The sequence below is a fragment of the Andrena cerasifolii genome, chromosome 16 (assembly GCF_050908995.1).
Source record: "Andrena cerasifolii isolate SP2316 chromosome 16, iyAndCera1_principal, whole genome shotgun sequence".
NCBI classification, from domain to species: Eukaryota; Metazoa; Arthropoda; class Insecta; order Hymenoptera; family Andrenidae; genus Andrena; species Andrena cerasifolii.
Window position 1 is genome coordinate 7,599,560 of NC_135133.1, and position 18,330 is coordinate 7,617,889.

Below are 18,330 nucleotides of genomic sequence, written 5' to 3' on the forward strand. Positions count from 1 at the left end.
TTCGTCTTGTCAATGTTGTTTTATAACTACGCTCACGGAATCCCGAGGACCGGACCTTGCTCTTTTCAATCCGAAGCTAGATCCACCGGGTCCTGTGCACTCTTCGCGTTGACCCAGCTAAGACTTTCGCAAACACGCTTCTAGATGTGATGTAAAGGGTTCCGAAGCAGGTAGCCTTCGAAGGAGATATTTAGACGGGTCACGTTGGGGTTCCACGAGTGCCTCTGTTTCAGTTATCTAAATGGAGTTATCTAGATGCTTCCAATATATTACACTTAGAGACGAACCCCGCAAGAAGGAAGTACTTCAGGGTTCTACGATAGTACTCGTCAGAACATTCGCAATAGTGACAGTTGACGATTTGAAATGGTAAATAATGTAAGTGCCAGAAGTGAAAATTTTTATATTTCCTTTTTAACCGTAGCGATGACCTGAACTCTACAAACTGAAATAAATTACTCCAGCACTTTGAGCATTTACCACCGTATTCGGCATAGAATTTGCACCCTTCTCCGCTAAAAAAATAATTCTCCATTTCTTCAGAACTTACGTCGTTTACCATTTGAACTCCTCAATTATTTACAAAGTATTACACAATCCCATCCCCATCGACCAACCTCGTTCCACCATACCCAAAGCACCGGGCCATCCACGTGGGTCCTCGCGGGCACCCGATATATCACAAGGACGTGGGGGCCGGCGAACTTTGATTTACGAACGGTGGAAGTACGAAAAAATTGCGACAGCTGCCGGAAAGTGAGGCCGGGTACCTACCCCGCCAGCCCGAGAATTCGCCAAGTGCGCGGGCATAATGATCGACCAAAGCCGGCTGAGCGGTGCCTGGTGGAAGAGAAGTCGCGGGCGCGAGCGTAAACGAATAATAAAGCGGCCAGCGTAATATTTCAAGATGGCGCGGTACGTGCTCGGTAGATGGCACAGCTCGATATTATTTAGCGTCCTGGGGTCGCACCCACTTAACCCTATCCCGCGGCCGGAGCGAGCGCGCAAAAAGGGCGGCCACAAAGACAGAGAATAAGTTACCTTAGTCCGCGCGCAAAGGACGTGCCACGGCATTCCCGCCGCGAGGACTACGGTCCCTTAGCGGCGAGGTTCTGCGGCACGCGGGAGGGTCCTTATCGTGCCTGGCCTCGCGTTGCTTTATTAATGATCGCGTTCCGCGGCGACGCACCACGGACGCGCCGTCCCACCCCTTGGATTTTCACATCGATCGACTGACTGCCGTTCAATCAGCTCCGGACACTTCTGTCTCCGAGCGGAGGTGACGTAAGGTGGCTGGAAGGAAGATAGCAGGATCGCAGAAGGCGTGTAAATGACAGCGCGCTTGGGTGTGGAGTATCAAGAGCCCAGGAAGTAGTGGAAGCATCGGGGGTTTGTCAGAATATTGCAACGAGCAACGAGAATCTCGCTAAGTCGCTACATCGCATTGCCTTGAAATGGCACTCTTTTAATTGATCCGTTCAGCCGTGTCATCGGAACTTTCCTGATCGAAAGTTACCACGTAGGCGCGGGAGCCCCGCTTTCGAGAAGTCGCACGGGCGATCATTAATAAAAGCCGCATCATCGCGCGCCGGACTAGCCGCCATCGTGACACTTGACAAATGTCTTATTTCTTTCCGCCCTGCCGCACAGTGGGGAAATTTCGCGATTTTATGGCCAAAACCACAAAAATAGATTTTTTCTTTCAACAAAATAAATGCAAATGTCAATTGAAGAACTAATACGAGTATCAAATGCCTCCAATTTTACTTTTAAATGTTTTAATACAAAGCTCTTGTATACTCTCAAATATTTATGTTCATACGAGGTTAGATCGATCGCAAAGAATTAATCCAGTCTTTCAAGTTGCTTCAAACACTTAAATTGTGTTATCCAAAGATCTGAAAATAATTTCAATGCATGGATTCAATTCCTGGTGGTGCGTAAGATATCTTTTTGTCCTCAAAATAATTGTGCTTCGGTTTTTAATACGTAATTTATACAATTTTTAAAGTAGTGTTTTAAAAATAACCTTTTCATATAAGAATCAATTTTCAATGCATAAAATAGTTATCAATCCCATAATATCCTGCAATGATTTTCATTCCTATAAATGCAATTATTTTATATATTAAAAATAAGTTTCCAGGTTTTGACCAGGAAAATGGATATACTTCTTCAATTAACGTTTGTATTAAATTTGTAAAATTAAGAAATTTCATTTCTGTAGTTTTGGCCATAAAATCGCAAAATTTCCCCACTGTGCGCCGAGTGTATCGCGGGCAATTACGCGAGGGAGTCGCGGCAGCGTTCCGCGACGGGACTCGCTTTTCATCGTAATTAATCGACGATCGGGTTACAAGCCGCCGCCGGGGTGGGGCTGAAACTTTCGGTCCCAGGTGAGACTCGAAGGAATCGCTCGGATAGACCGGCTATCTGCGAATTCTTGTTCCTGAATCGCGGCCATTTGTAAAGCGGAGGGGTCGGCCGCGATAAGGGAATCCTGTGGTAAACGATGCGCGGCGAGAATGTATATTTTTCGAGGCTCGCGCGTTTCATTATGCGCGGCGTGCCTGGGCGGGAACAGCGAATCGGAACGGAATCCAATTCCGTGGGAATAACGCTCACTCACGGCACGCGGATCGAAAACACGAGGAACAGGAGATTCAACCTGCCGTTCGACTTTTCCAACGCCCCGTTACCTTTCTTTTCGATCTCAGCGCGAGCCCCTCAGGTGTCTTCAATTAAACTGCCTAATCGGACGTAAGAGAGAAGACCGAGTGCTCCTCGATTAATCCTAGCCGGCGCTAAATTGGGCAGTGCGGACGTCATATTTCACAGCTGTCTATTTAATACGAGCCCGAAAGAGAAATTACGCGGCGTCTCGAAATTTCTTCAGACTCCTAAGCTGGACCATCGATCCACGATGCTGTCGGCGAAGAGAAACTTCAGACACGTTCAAACGTAGAGGAAGATTCAGTGACGATGTCTCGTCTGCGTCAGACTTAGCCTGACGCGAGCTATCGCCAAACTGGAGCAACATTTATTGACCTCTACTACTGTGAAGTGGAATCGCGTAGTTCGGCCCAGCCAGAAGTGGATCACCCGGCTTGCGCGCCAGCGTACCCTTTCTCACACACCGGCAATATTGGGTTTACGTCCACTGGAGGATCCTCTTACCACGGTGCGTGTCCAACGTACCCAATTAGCGGGACCGCAACAGAGCGACTTCTCTCCTTTTCTTCGTCCTCTTCCGCCTCCCCTGCTCGCCTCGTCCCAAGCGTACGCTTGCTTAGGGTCAAACGCTCGTAAACGTCCAGCGAAACGCCGGACACGACCCCAGCTCTCGGCCCCTGAAAGGACGTGTCCCCCTGGTCGCCTATGAAAAACGTATTATGAATTTCCCGATGGCCAATCGCGCGACGGCGCCGTGACCCCGGATTGTCAACCATAAGGCCGAGCCCTCTCTCCTTCTTTCTCTCCGTTGCTTTTCACCTGAGATTTTCTATATCGTCCTCTCCGCTCTCCGTGTACGCGCGCTAACGACTCGGCTGGCCAAGCCCACAGGCCACAGGTGTAGTAAACCTCTTTACCTCACGCACTCCGCGTGTAATGGCCCCTCTTACACTCGTGCTGCGCATCTGCCGACCTCGCTGCACAGGATGTTCGCGTTATTATTGCCAGACCTTCTTGCCGGTGAATGGAGCGAGGGAAGAATATAAAAAGACGGGGAGGTTTCGGTATTACGGTCGTTAGGGACATATTGACACTGAGGGATATCAGCTGTCCGAATTTGCGGTAAGTTTCGAATCGAAGGGGATATCGTAGAAGGTTGTCGGTAGAGCAGCTCGCTCTTGAAGATTTCAGGAGTAATTAAACCAAACTAGGATATCCTGCGATCTAAGCAGAGGCGAATTTGAAGATTTAGTGCCCCTGGGCTAAAAAATAATTCCGCAAAATACCTATCATCAAATATTTTAATTTAAAACAGTTGAACTCCGAATATGACAACTCACATACGAGTTGTTGCTAAGTTCCTAGCTAGATGAAGGGAAAATGTTTTTTTTTGAAAGTTTACTCATGACTCTCTGTTTCAGCCTTTTTCAATTTCTCTCCCCAAAATTTCACACCACCCGAAATTATACACAAATGCACCCCTTGATCTAAGGCGATTATATTGCGTTGCATATTCCTGGGTATTCATTAAACACACCGATCGACTCGCGAATCCTCGAGATCGAGGAGTCCATTGTTCTCAGGAACAGAGACCGTGCGACGATTTGTCGCTGTTCCCGATGAAGATCGCTGGATGTGTCGCGATTTATCAGCTTTATTATCGGAATACGGTCGTGACGTAATGTCGTGTTTCGGTATTCTATCGCGAGACGTGAAAAATTACGGTCTACCTGTTGAGACGCGGACGTACGGGCGTGGAGAAGCAACTGGCAATTAGATAAACGAGACGTGAAATTGATAATACGCGGCGGAATGCAAATCAAGTTTGAAAAATTGATGCGCACGAAAATTCCCCTTCCTTCTGCGGTTTAACACCCATTCACGGAACAGAGGCCCGCTCAATGGGCAACCGGTCCTTCCGGCTCTTCCGGTTCCCCTCCCCCTCTTTCCCACCCCGTTCTCGCCCCTTCTGTCCACGACGAGGAACTTGATTAATTAACGACCAGCAGTGGCGGTCCACTGTTCGCCGGGATTTACATAACGTGTTGAAAAATACACGGCAAATGGAGGATGAATGGAGAAAAATGAAGTACATAACACCGTATCTGATCGAAGAGGAAGAGACAATGTTAGATGTTTATATAAGTTGCATCAAAATAGTGGACGGAGCAGAGCAGTCAAACCTCCGAGGAATCCTTTATCATTCTGTAACGCGAGGCATCGTTTTTAAAGTATATCCAACTTAAAGTGAGTCTGATCTTTCATCACTTGCTTTTTGAATTTTAAATGGCCAAATAAAATCCAGAAGGTGTAGAAACTGTGGAGTGAGGTGACAGAAAAATTTGAGCGAGTATGGCAGGATGTGTTTATTCTTTTCTCATTCAGGAAGGGACAGTAAATAGTGAAACAAATTTTGTTATTACATCTTACGTATAATTGGGTAGACAGAAAAATCTGTACACAATGCGGCAGTACTTCAGAATTTAATTTATTTTTATTTTGTAATGATTTAATTTAACTTTGAACGAACGTCTAATTTATTATTTTGTCCAGTGACATGGGGTGGGGTCGTGGGGTGAAGGAGGGCATAGTTTAATAGTAGAGTTATCGACCAAGTCTGTGTATATTTACTTGTACCACTGCTCGAGTCTCTCGGCTTCGCGTATTCTGAATTTCGCAGTCTGTCGATGGACACTCCTCGCCACGTGTTGTTGTCGAGTGACGCGATAGCGATATGAATTCACTTTCATTAATATTCTTTGTTACACGCGTGCGAATGAAGAGGCTAGAAACAAGTAAAGCTACATACGCGATATGTACCTCCAACGACTTAGTGTTAATGGAACGATAGGGCTGAACATTCAATTACTACTGGCATTCAAATAGCCTCTATCTTGGAAACGAAACTTCAAGCTGCAAGATAGTGAGGAATTTTTTTCATTACTTAGGATTATAAACTTTGCATGCGTCGGTTTTGTCTCGTAAATTCTGCGCAACCTGTGCAGTCGTTCTTAAACGGTTCCACAGTGGTTTCAGCTGCCTCGATTCGGTACTCGTTTTCGTGGCATTTTATAACGCGATCTAGTGAGGCGACTCGGTCTTTTAATTTCGACATTAATAACAGTCAGTTTCGTGCCTAAGAATTTCGAAATACGAGAGCTAAAGTGCGACTTGAGACGCGTAAACATCGTAAATCTTCTCGAGATGAATTACGTGGGCGTGATGTACAGAATCGCACGTGTAATATAACAGGATCTATCATCGTCCAGTGAGATCTGCATCTCGCGTGCAAATTGATACGACACGGGGAGGAGATTGCAAAGGAACAACGACTTAAATCATCGATACTGAAACAAGAATAATAAAAGTTACACGTGTTCTTCCGACTCTATCAATCTTTCAAAAGGAGATAAAAAAATACCACGAGAGGCTCTCGACTGAATGCTAAATAAAACCAAACAAATATTAGATACCAAAAAACGATGTTATCCAAGCAATTACACAACTTACCAGCGATCCGTTGGTCAGCTTCCCCGTGCTCCGACGCGACCACCCTCGAAGAAGTCTTCTGTTTGGCGAGTTTACGTAATCCAGGAACTCCTGCGCGGCGTCCCTTGAAAATATTCGCCCGCGTACACGCGCACGTCATCGCGCGTTGGTAGCACATTTTCTCCGCACACGTGGAGGCCAGATATCCTCGGAAACCTGAATCGTCGGGCCAAGAAACCACTAGAGCTCGTTCGGTACGCGGACATCGAGTGGCCCCTCGTCCTCGGCCCACCTAAGTCAACAAGCAGGCGAACCAAGTCCCAGGCATTTTAACGTCCGCGGGGTTACGGGCACGAGTGCTCGTGAATACACGCAGGTGCAGGCAGGTGAACACCGCTGTCGATTGTGTGCGTCGCTTCTCGTGAATTCTCTCTCGAGCCGGCGGAGGAAAGCGACGAAACACGCGGAAACCGCGCGTATGCGGTCGTTGAAGCCTCCGGGTCACGACTTAAAGCGCTTTCTTTTTTCAAGAGAACGAGGCTCGTGCTGCGAAGCTCTGGTAGCTAACGGAAGCCTCTTTGTATTAAGATTTCTTTTCCCTTTGCCTCTACGCGTTAGAAATTGGAAATAAGAGAAACTATAAGGGGCACGCGAACTGCTAATTAAATTAGGGGGTTGGACCACCTTGGTCAAGAAATATCGCATCTTTGGGAATTTAGTTTTAAGTGACGGAAGCACTTTTTCCGATTAAAAGTTTTCAATGAAGATTTTTCGTCAAGTATACTCTCGACCGCTATGTTTATTTCAAAGGAAGCTTGAGAACATAAATGGTATATATATTATTCAAAGATGACTCTATCTTTATTGAAAATTTTCAATCCAGAAAAGTGTTTTTGTCTTAGAAATAAATTCCCAAAGATGCGGTATTTCATGACCTGGCCCAATGTACTCTAACCCCTATGTCTATGGAAGACGCGATAAAAAAAACGCGAAATCAAATAGAAACGCAGTGGTATCACATTAGAAACGCGATACTGCTTATAATCTCCAAGATTAAAGATCGAGACTGGGGTCGACATAAATACTCGTAACTTACTACCCAATGCGCGAATACCAGTCCCATATAATTAGCTGTAGGCGATAGACAGTCCGTGCAAGAACGTCTTAAGCTACTTCCTCGTCATTGGATCCTCTGTCACGTCGCAAGTGTCCCTTAAAAATTCTTATCTTTTTTCTTGCAACAGCCTCCAGTGTCAGGGTTAAATCAAACGATCGCAGAGAGTCCGGAGATCGGTATTCCCCAAGATGTCTGAATTTTTACGAAAACTTACGGTCCAGCGTGTTCAACGTCCTTTTGACTGCAGGCTTTTCTCCAGGTGTCGTGTTAGAGCAGATTTATCGGGGAAGCATGTTCCAGGTAGTACATCAACGCGAGGAAATTTATTACTATATAAATAACTCGGTAAATACGCGATGATGCGTGTGTATCGCGTTTAACGCGGGCCTCGCGGGCTGGCCGCTTTGGAATGCGAGAGACGCGCGCGGGACGAAAGTAATCGAATACCGTCTCGAGTTCGTGGTACACGCGTTGATTACGGGCGATCGCGTAAAGGGGAACGATGATCGGGGAGAGGTTTAATAAACGACGATCGACAAGCCACACATTGGCTACAGAATATTCTTTATTTTACTTCGCATCCTCGCCGAGACACCCGTGCCTCTCGATCTTTACCTCCCAGCTTCGCGTTGACCGTATTCATCGAGCCTCAAACGTGACTCGTTACAGAAATTTGTACAGATCGCACGCGCATTCAGATTACAATGTTCCAAGAGAAACACGGGGAAAACGATAGCGTATATTTCACTGTGTTTCACCGTGCGAGCGATTTTTATCGGCAAGGTAGGCGACGCGTGCACACGGGTCGGACACGAGTGGGATTGAATCGCGTTAAATAAACGGCTCGGCATAAATAAGAACGAAAATCTCGACGCGAACGTGCGCTTAAACGAGAACACTGGCCATTCCCGAGCGTGTGAAGGGGCACCGCGCTGAACTCGCGCCCTTGTCGGTCACCCCCTTCGATTCTCCGCACGCGTTTACACGGAAAGAAACACGCCGCAGGCATTATATATACTCATCTACGTGTAGACGCGTGACGCGCGTGCACGCGTTATTATTTAACGTTAAACTATCACGTGGTTTTTACTGGCACTCTCCGCTCGGCGCGCAAGAGCTTAAAGGCACCGGTTAAGGCACAATCGTCCGTCGTACATCACGCTGCGAACGGATGTACCGAGCTGATCCGCTCGGCCGCCGCGTCAGCACCTGGCGATGCCGCTCCGACCAAAGGGACCGTCACGGCTAGTACCGAGAGCTTGAGCAATTTTACGTCGATCCGATCGCCCGATCGTAAAGCCGTTTTTGCAGGGCTGCACGCGACCCGCCACGTCCGCTCTTCCGCACTTCACGATATCACCGTACGCCGTCCATTCCCGTCTTCCTCGTCGCAGTCTTCCACGGCCTCCTCTCCTTCCCTATCTGCATTGCACGTGCCTCTAGCTCTAGTCCCTCTCAAACTCCTGCTTCTCTTCCCGCAGGCCTGGAACGCGAAGTTTGCCCTTTACTTCTGCTGCCTGTTCGCCCAGAAGCGAACGGTGCAGGCTTCTTCCCCTCGGGATCTCTCGAACCATTCCTTCGAACCGTCATAGATCTCGCACATCTCGAGCAACGGCTCGACAACGATCCACTCTGCTCGTAGCAAGTCTCGTTTCTACCGAGAGCTGTCAACGAAGCTCCGGGGTCATGTCTTCCTAGTGAGATCGAGGGGCGGCCCCGTGTCCTGTAGAAGCTCGTTGTCCTCGCTGTCCGTCGACCTCTCCTCCTCGGTGCTACCAGCGTCCGCCTCCTGCCCGTCCGTTACCCCGCTCTTCATACTCAGGTCGATCGGCTCCTCCTGCTCGGGGCCCAGCGATCGCAAGAAGGCTAGACTCTTGTCGTACACTGCCTCCATCTGGGTCCTCTGGCACGCTACGTCAGCCACCCTGCACTCGTCTCTGGAGATCCTGGTTTCGTCCTCCCTCTTGGGCGACGGCGTCGATCTAGGGCTGACGCTGTCGCTCGAGGAGCTCGTCAAACTCGCTACCATCTGCGACGCGCCGACCTGGTTCACGTAAGGGACGATGAATCGTTGCTGGAACGGGAAGAAGGGCGCGTTGAGCAGCTGCATGTGCGTCAGAGCCGGGTGGAAGAACGGCGGGCCCCTCCACATGGGGAATCTGGACACCTCGGGCCTGAGGAGCTCGTGCGGCGCTCTCACCAGGTCCACGGGCCTCAGGAGAGGGTCCTGGCTAGCGCGCGTCGAAACCTCAGGGGTCCTGAGTATCGCATCCTCCGTTTTTGGGTACCTGTCTTGCTGGCGGTGCTGGTGATGGTGGTGATGGTGGTAATTGTTGGCGGTGGTGGTCGTTGTAGTCACCATGCCGATGACGGGCGTGGCGCTCGTCGAGCCAGAGTGCGCCTCGTTATTGTTATTGTTATTGTTCGCCAGGTCCAGCGAGCCGAACGCCTTCTCGTACGCGGACTTTGGGTCCTTGATAAGGCGCGTTTGCGCCTGGTGTGACTGTTCCTGGAGGAGGCAGTGGATTTTGAACCAGTTCGAGCGGCGACCGTACCTGGAGCCCGACTTCGACATACCCACCATCAAGCACTTGCGCAAACGGCACGCTTTGCACGCGGTGCGGTTCTTCTTGTTGATTACGCACACACCACCGTTCTTGCATTCGGAGATGCTGCCCAGGTTGTTGTACGTGCGACCGAAGAACGACTGTGGAGCAGAAAATCATCGAATGGTCCGATCGGTAAGGGGCGACAGTTCTGGGGATCTTTCGGAGTCTCCGATTGCGCTGAGAAATAACGGAGCTCGACTAAGAGGGAAGATCCCTAACCAGCAGATTCAAAATATTATGAAACTTTAGGTATGTATTATGGAATTTTTTTTCGACCCCTAATTCACTCTAAGGGGGTGAAAATGGACCCTGAAAATCCGGCTATTTTCCGGTTTTGCGTTGCCCTAATTACAGAGGGTGGCCAAATTATTATACTCAAAACATTTTCGTAAATTTTTTTAATCATTTTAAAATGGATTTAATACGATTAAAAAAAAATCTTAAATTGGCAACTAAAGGTTCTGAAAGGAAACTTTTCTTAGCTTTCCAAAAGCTTTCAAAGTGAAAAGTACCTTCTTCGCTTTGATCGCGAATAACTCGGCCAATAAAAATCACACAACAAAACCAACAAAACGAAATTAAAGAGAAATGTTTGCTCCATAAGAGCAAACTACTTAGGCAAAATTTTCTGAAACTTCGTTTCCGGCGCATAATAATGGATGAAAAAAATGAATCCTTGATTCAAAAACTAGAAACTTGAAGCGTTAAAATGCGTTTCTGAAATATTTTTTCCCACCATTTTTCGCAGAGATACAGCCATTCCATCGCTAAACTTACAAAATCTCAAACCTTTTTGTTTGAGTATAATTATTTGGCCACCCACCGCAAAGGAAGTAACTTTCATCTGAAAAGTTTTCTTCTTCTTTTACATTTCTCGAGTTATAACTCAAAATCGGAAAATAAAAGGATCTTAGAGTGAATTTAGGCAGAATAAGAAATTGCGTTCCCCCAAATTTTCACAATTTTTTTAATTCGCGAGTTGGAAATCTCCCCTTATGAGAAACTTAGAACCAATATCGTAACTTAATATTCCAAGGGTTAATATAGTTATAGAGATCTACGAATCCCCAGGAATACATGTACCTACGCGCTAGAATAGAAGAAACGAAACTCACACCTTACGTCCTTATAAATTAAACTCGCAAACCAGGTGCGAATAGAAAACTCGCGGGAATCAAACACTATTCGCTTATCATCCGCTGGCCACGAGAGGCGCCTCCTCGTAACCATCAATTTCAAGCATAATAATACCTCGCGCCACAATGAGAAACGTGAAATCGAACTTTCAGCGAACTAAAGAAATAAAGTCAGACACCGGGCCGACGAGCGAGATCCGCGCAGTCATCGGTAATTGCAGAGTTACGCGGCCATCTGCTTAAGGCTACAATTTCATTTGCATCCGTGCACCGATACGCAGCGAGCGAGAGGGGTGGTAGCCGGTGTGGAAGCAGCGCGGGAACACAAACGGCCATTGTCTATTTTTTCATGGACTGGATACTGACCTTGCAACCTTCGCACGTGAAGGCCCCGAAGTGAAAACCCGCGGCCGGCTCTCCGCAGACCCTGCAGAGCTGATTCATCTGCAACAAAAAGATGCGACATGTGGTCACGGCTGGGAAACCGAAACGCGCTTAGAATCTCGCGGCAGCGGTGATCATGCTAGACGCGACTGCGATACGCGCAGATCGCGGGAGACTTTCTTATCGACCATTTTCACTGCACAAGAAACTACAGGCTAGGCAGTGTCCCCGCTGCTAACGCTATTCGTTTCAGCAACCATAATTGGAAACGTTCGGCTCGTTCGAATTAATCGTTCTTTAACCCTTAACTGGTATACTGTTTTTGGCAAACGTGACTGGTATACTGGGGTCGTGGCAGACCCCAAATAAAAAAGGACACAGAAATTTGTGAAGTCGACACTAGAGCAACCACTATGAATATTTTCTTCTTAGGTAACGTAGAAAATAATAGAAGCGTAGAAAGTTAAACTATTATTTTAAAATTAATTAGAAATTCAGTTTACCAACTTAGACAACCGAAAATTGTACATCGAGCTTTGGGTGCTTGGGGTCACGAGCGACCCCAGGATACCAGTTAAGGGTTAACAAGCATCTACAACGACATCCACGTCCGCGGTGGTCCGTTACAAGGAGGATTTCGATGGTTTTGAATAATTCGTATGCGACCGAGGAAAGCTAGCCGGAACCGTGGGGCACGGAGCGCTCGCGTCGATCGTAGCCGACGCCAAGATCGAACGACACGCTCGGAGAGGTTGAGAATCCTGGGTGATGCGTTCACGCTCGAAAAGAGACACGGCTGAAGGTAAAAAGGACCTTTTCTTCGCGAGGCCGCGAGAACCGTCGGGGATTCGGTTGCGAGACCGTGTTCCTATTAAAACCTAGTTAGCCAGTCATTACCGGTGCAGCCTCCGCGCGGAGAGCGCGCGGACGGCTGAGACGCGACGATCAGGCGAGAAAGGATGACCGAACGGGAAAGGTAGAATCGCGGACGGGAGAGCGCGCGGACGGATCCAGCGGCGCTGCTGAAGATGCCGGTTCGATTCCAGCGCCGAGGAGGGTGTATCGACTCTAGTTTGCGATTTCGCAACGGATGGTAATCGACGATGTAAGGGGCGTTCGAAATAACATTACATCAGCCCGCGTGCGAAAGAACCTTTCGACGGAGCGGGGGCAAAGGTCGGGACAGGCGTTTCGAAATATTTTTCGAATTTCTGCTATTTTTTCCCCGCCATCGCTCGGCGAAGCAATCGCGTGGCTCCTTCGATATTAGGCTGGCGGAATCCGATTCGATTCCGCGCGGATAGGTGTCTCGACGAGTTTGATAAGATGATCAAGATCGCACGGGGATTAAGGCGAGTAATTAGCGAGGGATTCAATTTCGAGGAGAACCTTGATATCGCGGTAGAAAGCGCCCATATTTCATCCGATACGTGCGTTAAATCACGTTTACGATGTCTATGACTTCATTAGAAAAGTGCGGACGGAAGTCTCGAGTCTCCGCGATGAAAATAATAGCGCCCGTTTACTTTGCATCGTCGATCAAAAGAGGGATCTTTTATTTCTAAGTGACGCGATCGTGGGGGCCAGCTTCTAAAGTAGCACTTGGAGAGTGGTCGCAAAAAGTACGGATTAAATATTGAACGGAGTTGATTCTATTGACATAGTAATCCGGAAACTAGCACTTGTATACTACCATCCCAGTAATCGCCTAATTAAACCACTCCGGGGCCTCGCCCCCGGACCAGAACGCTTCAACGGCCACGCGGGAACGTGAACGCGAAGGCTAAGAGTTCACCGTGAATGAAAAATGATTTCCCGTTCGCGCCGCCGTCCATAGCGTATCTGGGTGAGACTCCGGCTGATGGCTTCTTGTGGGAACGGCTGCAGAAGCGTGCAGACCGAGGGGAGCGTAAAAAAAGGTTAAACGTCCAACAGATGACGCGGCTGTGTCACCTCGCTTCTAATCCCTGCACTCGGCCGCTGCACTCCAACGGAACTAAATAATGTTCTTCGTGTCTCGATGGCCTCTCTCGGCGTCCCCCCCCCCCCCCCATCTCTCGTCCCCGCGCCAGCCATAGTGATTCTCTCGTTCCGTCCCGGGATCGACCCTCTCGGCCGCTTAATCGCACACCCGCAACCGCGGAGACGTCTCATTAAGTAACGCGCGAAGGTAATGCCGATGACGGATGGCACTCGACGAAGAAATGAAAGTAGCGTGCCAACGGCGGATCTTTTTCCTCGCGTTACACGGCTGATGATTCGCCATCACGCCGTCGAGGAGGGGTTACCGTGCACGATGGGCTTTTTTCGAAGGGGCGGGCGAACGAAATGTGGGTCTGTCGGGACAACGGTGTCTTTATTCCCTCCGTTCCTTCGCGATTCGTGTACTGGGTATAGTACGTATTTTCGCCCGCTTAAGTAGACTCCGAAACGTAGGGACATCGAGGAGTTGCCTTTGGGGAAATCGGGTTTCGAGGTTTCGCTTTTTCTCCTACAGTTTATTTAGAAATGTTAGGAATATGTTTCCTTCTAGTAGAATAGAGTGTGAGAATTGAATTCGAAGAGAACAAACAGGTACTCACCACGTCGGTGTTGGCCGCCGCCGAGGCGATCGTCGACGTAGGCGTCCACCACCCCGCGGTGGCGGATGTCGAGCTTGTAACGATACCAACGCCGGTTGCCCCAGGGATGGATCCGCTCCCAGCCAATCCTGCCGAGCCCGACAAATCGCCCACGTCCATTCGATGTCCTTTAATCTCCCGATGCGAACCGTACGCTCCGGTCCCTCGAGCCGTCCGTTCCGTGTTTGATGTCGCGGGCCAGCATTCTCGCGCGTGTCTTACAACCGCCGCCGTCGCCGCCGTTCGCGATTTCGTTGGACGCCGGTGCTCACGATCGCGGCGAAAAACCAGGACCACCGTCGTCCGTTTCTTCTGTCGTCGCCGGGACGCCGCGCGTGCTGCAATCACGAATGACGATCCGTGCGTTTTGCGCTGGCTTTGCCCTCTTAACTGCTTCAAAAAATGGCGGGTACTTTCCGTGGGCATTGAGAAGAAAGGTGAGAACTGGATTATCTCGCGGAGCTTCGCGAATGATTTGAATAGAAACCGCTTGGAAATGCGAGAGTGGCGTGTCCCGACGGCCCGAAAACTGCACCCGCTGCCGCCATTCGAATCTCACCAGGTCCCTTCCAGATAACATGTCGTGTTTACAACGGTGTAACGCCATTACCATGTTAACGGAGCCCGCCTCGCGAGAGGCGCATAAATACGAGCGCTAATTACGGCACCGGCCACGTATTAATTTCATCCGCGCGCGGGAACCGAACCCCGCGCGCGCTTGGCGAACCTCGACGCGTGTAAACGTGCCCGCTTCCGATTAACGACATTTCCCTGCTCGGTCCATTACGAAAAAAATCACAATCGCCGCTCTCCGCGCGTCAGGATCGCCTCCAAGGATCGACAAAGTAATCTCTCGCGGAGGGATTGCTCGTTGAAAGGGATTCCGCAGTGGTACAAGTCAATGACAGAAGCGCCACGGATATCTCTTGGAAGACAGAAGGTTGGAGGCTTGAAATAGGTAGAATACACTGCATCGGTGGTTTTAATTAAATCGAACAGGGAATTGATGATCCACGCGTGTAAAGTGGACGGCGCTCGAGGAAGCTCGATGAAAATTCGAATGATTCATGGACCGAGAAGAAGTTTGTTTTTTGCTCGCTCGCCGGAAGATATGAATTCTGTCGAAGGATGAACGACGAGGCGAGAAACACGAGGAGCATCCCGACGCTGTAACGTTAGTAAATTTTATCGCGTAACGTCTTCCTTAAATAATGACAAATTCATTAAGAGCGCCACAACCGCGGAGGACCGGTTCGGTCGAATGTATCGTTGCCCCGCTGGGAGTCTAATAAATCCCCGCTTCCGCGGGTTAATCTTCTTCTTCTCGTTGAGTTTCTATGATCTTGCTACGATCGACGAATATCTAGGGAAATATTTGACGCCGTTTCAGTTCCACGATAATTAGCAAAGACGAATTCATCGAATGTTGTTCGCGATTATCTATCGACAAAGTTAACTGTCCATGTGACATTCTCGACGCGACTGAGGCCGAAATTTATGGAAGTTCGAGTGGCCATTTAACTTCATAATAACTGCAGACGGATTTCTAAACGCGCGTTAACCCTTAACCAGTGACGCGGAGTCTGGATGACTCCTAGAGAATTATTTTTCATTCGACCTTGCTTCGCAACACGAAGGCAACTTTCAGTGGTTTTGAACGAAACAGGCAAAAGTATCTGTTCAAAAATGTAATAGACTCCAGAATATGTTAAAAATAAATTCAGGCTTGACAATTTCAAATGATTTATTAAATAGGAGTCTATGAAACTCCACGTCACTGTTTACGTCACCAGTTAAGGGTTCACGGTCCCAAAAATTCAGCCACAATAACACCTTTAATATTCATTACCATCTCGCTGTCGCGAGCCTTACGTAATCCGTGGATCGCCTACAGACTTTCCGCTCCGGAACCATATACTCGGCTTTTAATCGACAAATCCCATTACCCGGGGCAAGATCGGGTCGTAAAGACGCGGTCGGCGAGTCCCCGAAAGGCTAATTCGATAAGTAACGCCACTCTCGCCAGCCGATCCACGAGGTAATTAAGCGGATTAAATTCTTTGCTATCTAATTTTCTAAATTCTCGTAATAAATATTCACGCGCGAGCTGGGCTCCTTGCGGCATCCACGTCCTCGTCGAGCTCGGTGGAAGAGCCCCCGACCGCGGGCGCGTTTCCAGCGATTTGCATGCCTTGTTGGAGGAGGAGGCAGGGGGGAAATGGAGGGACGACTGAACGCGCCAGTGTGCGCGATTTGCTCGTCGATATTTTCAAACCAGACTCCCCGCGGGACAGGCAAGAACAGAGGCTTCGTGCATCGTTATCACGACCGCAACAAGTTTGCAGTCCTTGGAATAATCGCTCTTTTGCCTGGCTACGCGTTGCCGCGCGTATGCGAGCGTAATGCATCGCGTCACTCTTCGGAGGACGGCCTGGCAACCAGGATTAGCGGCACGGGCGCGAGAAGAGGCTAGGGACCATAAAACTTGGCCGACAGCGAATCATTTCAGCTGCTCCGGCACCGAACACTCAACTTCCAGGCGGACGCTGTATCTCTGAGAGAGATGCGCGTGAAACGAAATTTCGGACAATCTGGACTGTATCTGATCTAGGACAACCAATCAACCGAACCGTCACCCCTGACCATGTTCTCGGAGAAGAAGAAGAAACGACAGCCAGTGGGGAAGAGCGCGATGTAACATCTATACACCGTGCTGTCAACGAGAAGAGTCATTCCGAAATATCGGCTATAGATTTTTAACACGAGCCTGTGTCTTCGTCCAGTTCGCTGAAACGACGGCTGTTACGACTCTTTTTTCGGCTTTCCCAGGCCGTCACGCATCATTAATATCCTAATTGTCCGTCAACTTTTTTCACCCTGTCCGCCGTCGTCCAAAGGCAAGCGTGCTCACAATAATAATGATTGAAAGGTGAAACACTCGCGTCAAAAGTATCGCCGTTTCCTCCTTTCTACCCTCTCTCTGTCCCCTCCCCTGTCTCCGCCTCGCCGTCTCTCTTTTTAATCCGGCGCCTCTCCTCTTTTTTTCCCTTCTTTCTATCGCAAACATCACGATCGCCGTGGCAGCCAATGAGTGACGAGCGGCTGCAGCATTAATGAACCGGTTGTGAGCGGCACGTCGCACGGATATCATGGCACCCGACTGCAGACAGTTGAAATTGTTGTGCCCCGGACGTCGTGACAAATTAATCGCGGACGAAACCGGAGGCGGAGAGAGAAACGAGGATGACCGAATTAGTTTTTCGTACGGCTGTCTAGCCAGAGGCTACGCTGGCTCGTTAAACGAAGCGAGTCGCGCTGCTGCGTCGATCCCATTTGCCCGACGACGATGGCTCGCTTGATAGATTCGTTTGTCTACTGTCCGGAGAAGAATCAGCGCTGACGTGTAGCGCTGTTATAGAGATAATTACCGCGGTGGAAAGGGGAAGGTAGAAGACGGACGGATTACCAGGGTGTCAGAATTCGGTAAGGCGGAACTGTGTCGCTATCTGTGCCGCGCGGAGACGAAGGATTTCTGGATAAGCTAATAATATCACGATTTACGGATTTTTAAAGTCGATCCTTTCACTAATCCGCGAACGAGGCACGAGTTCGAGCAGTTCGTATGCAAAGTGGGAAGATTCGCTGCATCATGAACTCTCCTTGGTGTTTTCTAATTAACTCTGACGAATCCGTCATTCATACTGCCCATAAACTCTCACTGAATACACTTTTCCGTGCCCCCGAAGGGAAGCTTCAATCTCCATCAGCCGATGTATCTCGAATTAGAAGCCCGCATAATTTCTAAACCGCGTCTCTGTTCTTTCTTCTCAATTCCACGGCAAAGAGAGGAGCAGGCAGAACGGCCACCCTCGATCAAACACGGTTGTTCACTAGGCCTCGGCGAACGCGATACACCTACCATCAGCGAGAACAACGTATCCTGAAGGACTCGAGCGGTATCCTCCTCGAACAGTTTCCTCCCTCTAGTCAGCGCCTCATCGGACCACCTCGCACATGAGCTTCAGAGCACTCCGCGCACCGTTCCCCACAGGGGCAAGCATCCTCGTGCCTTCTATCAGCGGGACGAATCCAGGGACAAATCCACTCGCGCGCGCGCCTCACAATCCTCGCCGGCCTCTGGGGCGTCGCGGGAGATTCACTTTTTAACTGTTTTCGCCTCCGCGTCGAGGTGCACTGGCGCGGAGCAGCGTTCGGTGTTGAAGCGGAACGCGCGCGTACCCGCGATTTCCCGGTGCCCGCTAGACGCGCTCGAGCGGCGTCCACGGAATCCGCGCGGTCCG

At 49.3% G+C, this 18,330-nt stretch overlaps 1 protein-coding gene and 1 long non-coding RNA gene across 3 annotated transcripts in view; one reads left to right on the forward strand and one right to left on the reverse strand.

Moving 5' to 3' along the window:
- LOC143377663 (uncharacterized) overlaps positions 1-9,845 on the forward strand; it is a 136,923-nt gene extending 127,078 nt beyond the window's left edge. For both annotated transcript variants that reach the window (XR_013087383.1, XR_013087384.1), the window contains one exon: positions 9,711-9,845. This is a non-coding gene — a long non-coding RNA (uncharacterized LOC143377663). The remainder of the gene's footprint in view (positions 1-9,710) is intronic.
- LOC143377658 (uncharacterized) lies at positions 7,876-18,083 on the reverse strand. The gene is made up of 4 exons (XM_076829206.1): positions 17,949-18,083; positions 13,991-14,367; positions 11,391-11,468; positions 7,876-9,986 (listed from the first exon to the last, which is right to left on the reverse strand). Exons 2-4 carry the CDS (start codon positions 14,147-14,149, stop codon positions 8,964-8,966), a joined length of 1,260 nt encoding a protein of 419 aa, XP_076685321.1. The 5' UTR covers positions 14,150-14,367; positions 17,949-18,083; the 3' UTR covers positions 7,876-8,963.
- Between the last annotated feature and the right edge of the window lie 247 nt (positions 18,084-18,330).

Bases quoted from the DNA above. Each gene is read 5' to 3' on its own strand.
- LOC143377658 (XM_076829206.1), bottom strand. From the start codon at position 14,149: ATGGACGTGGGCGATTTGTCGGGCTCGGCAGGATTGGCTGGGAGCGGA. The intron at 11,469-13,990 runs GTGAGTACCTGT...TTTTTGTTGCAG, and splicing joins CGGCGGCCAACACCGACGTG to ATGAATCAGCTCTGCAGGGT. The intron at 9,987-11,390 runs GTCAGTATCCAG...TCTGCTCCACAG, and splicing joins TCACGTGCGAAGGTTGCAAG to TCGTTCTTCGGTCGCACGTA.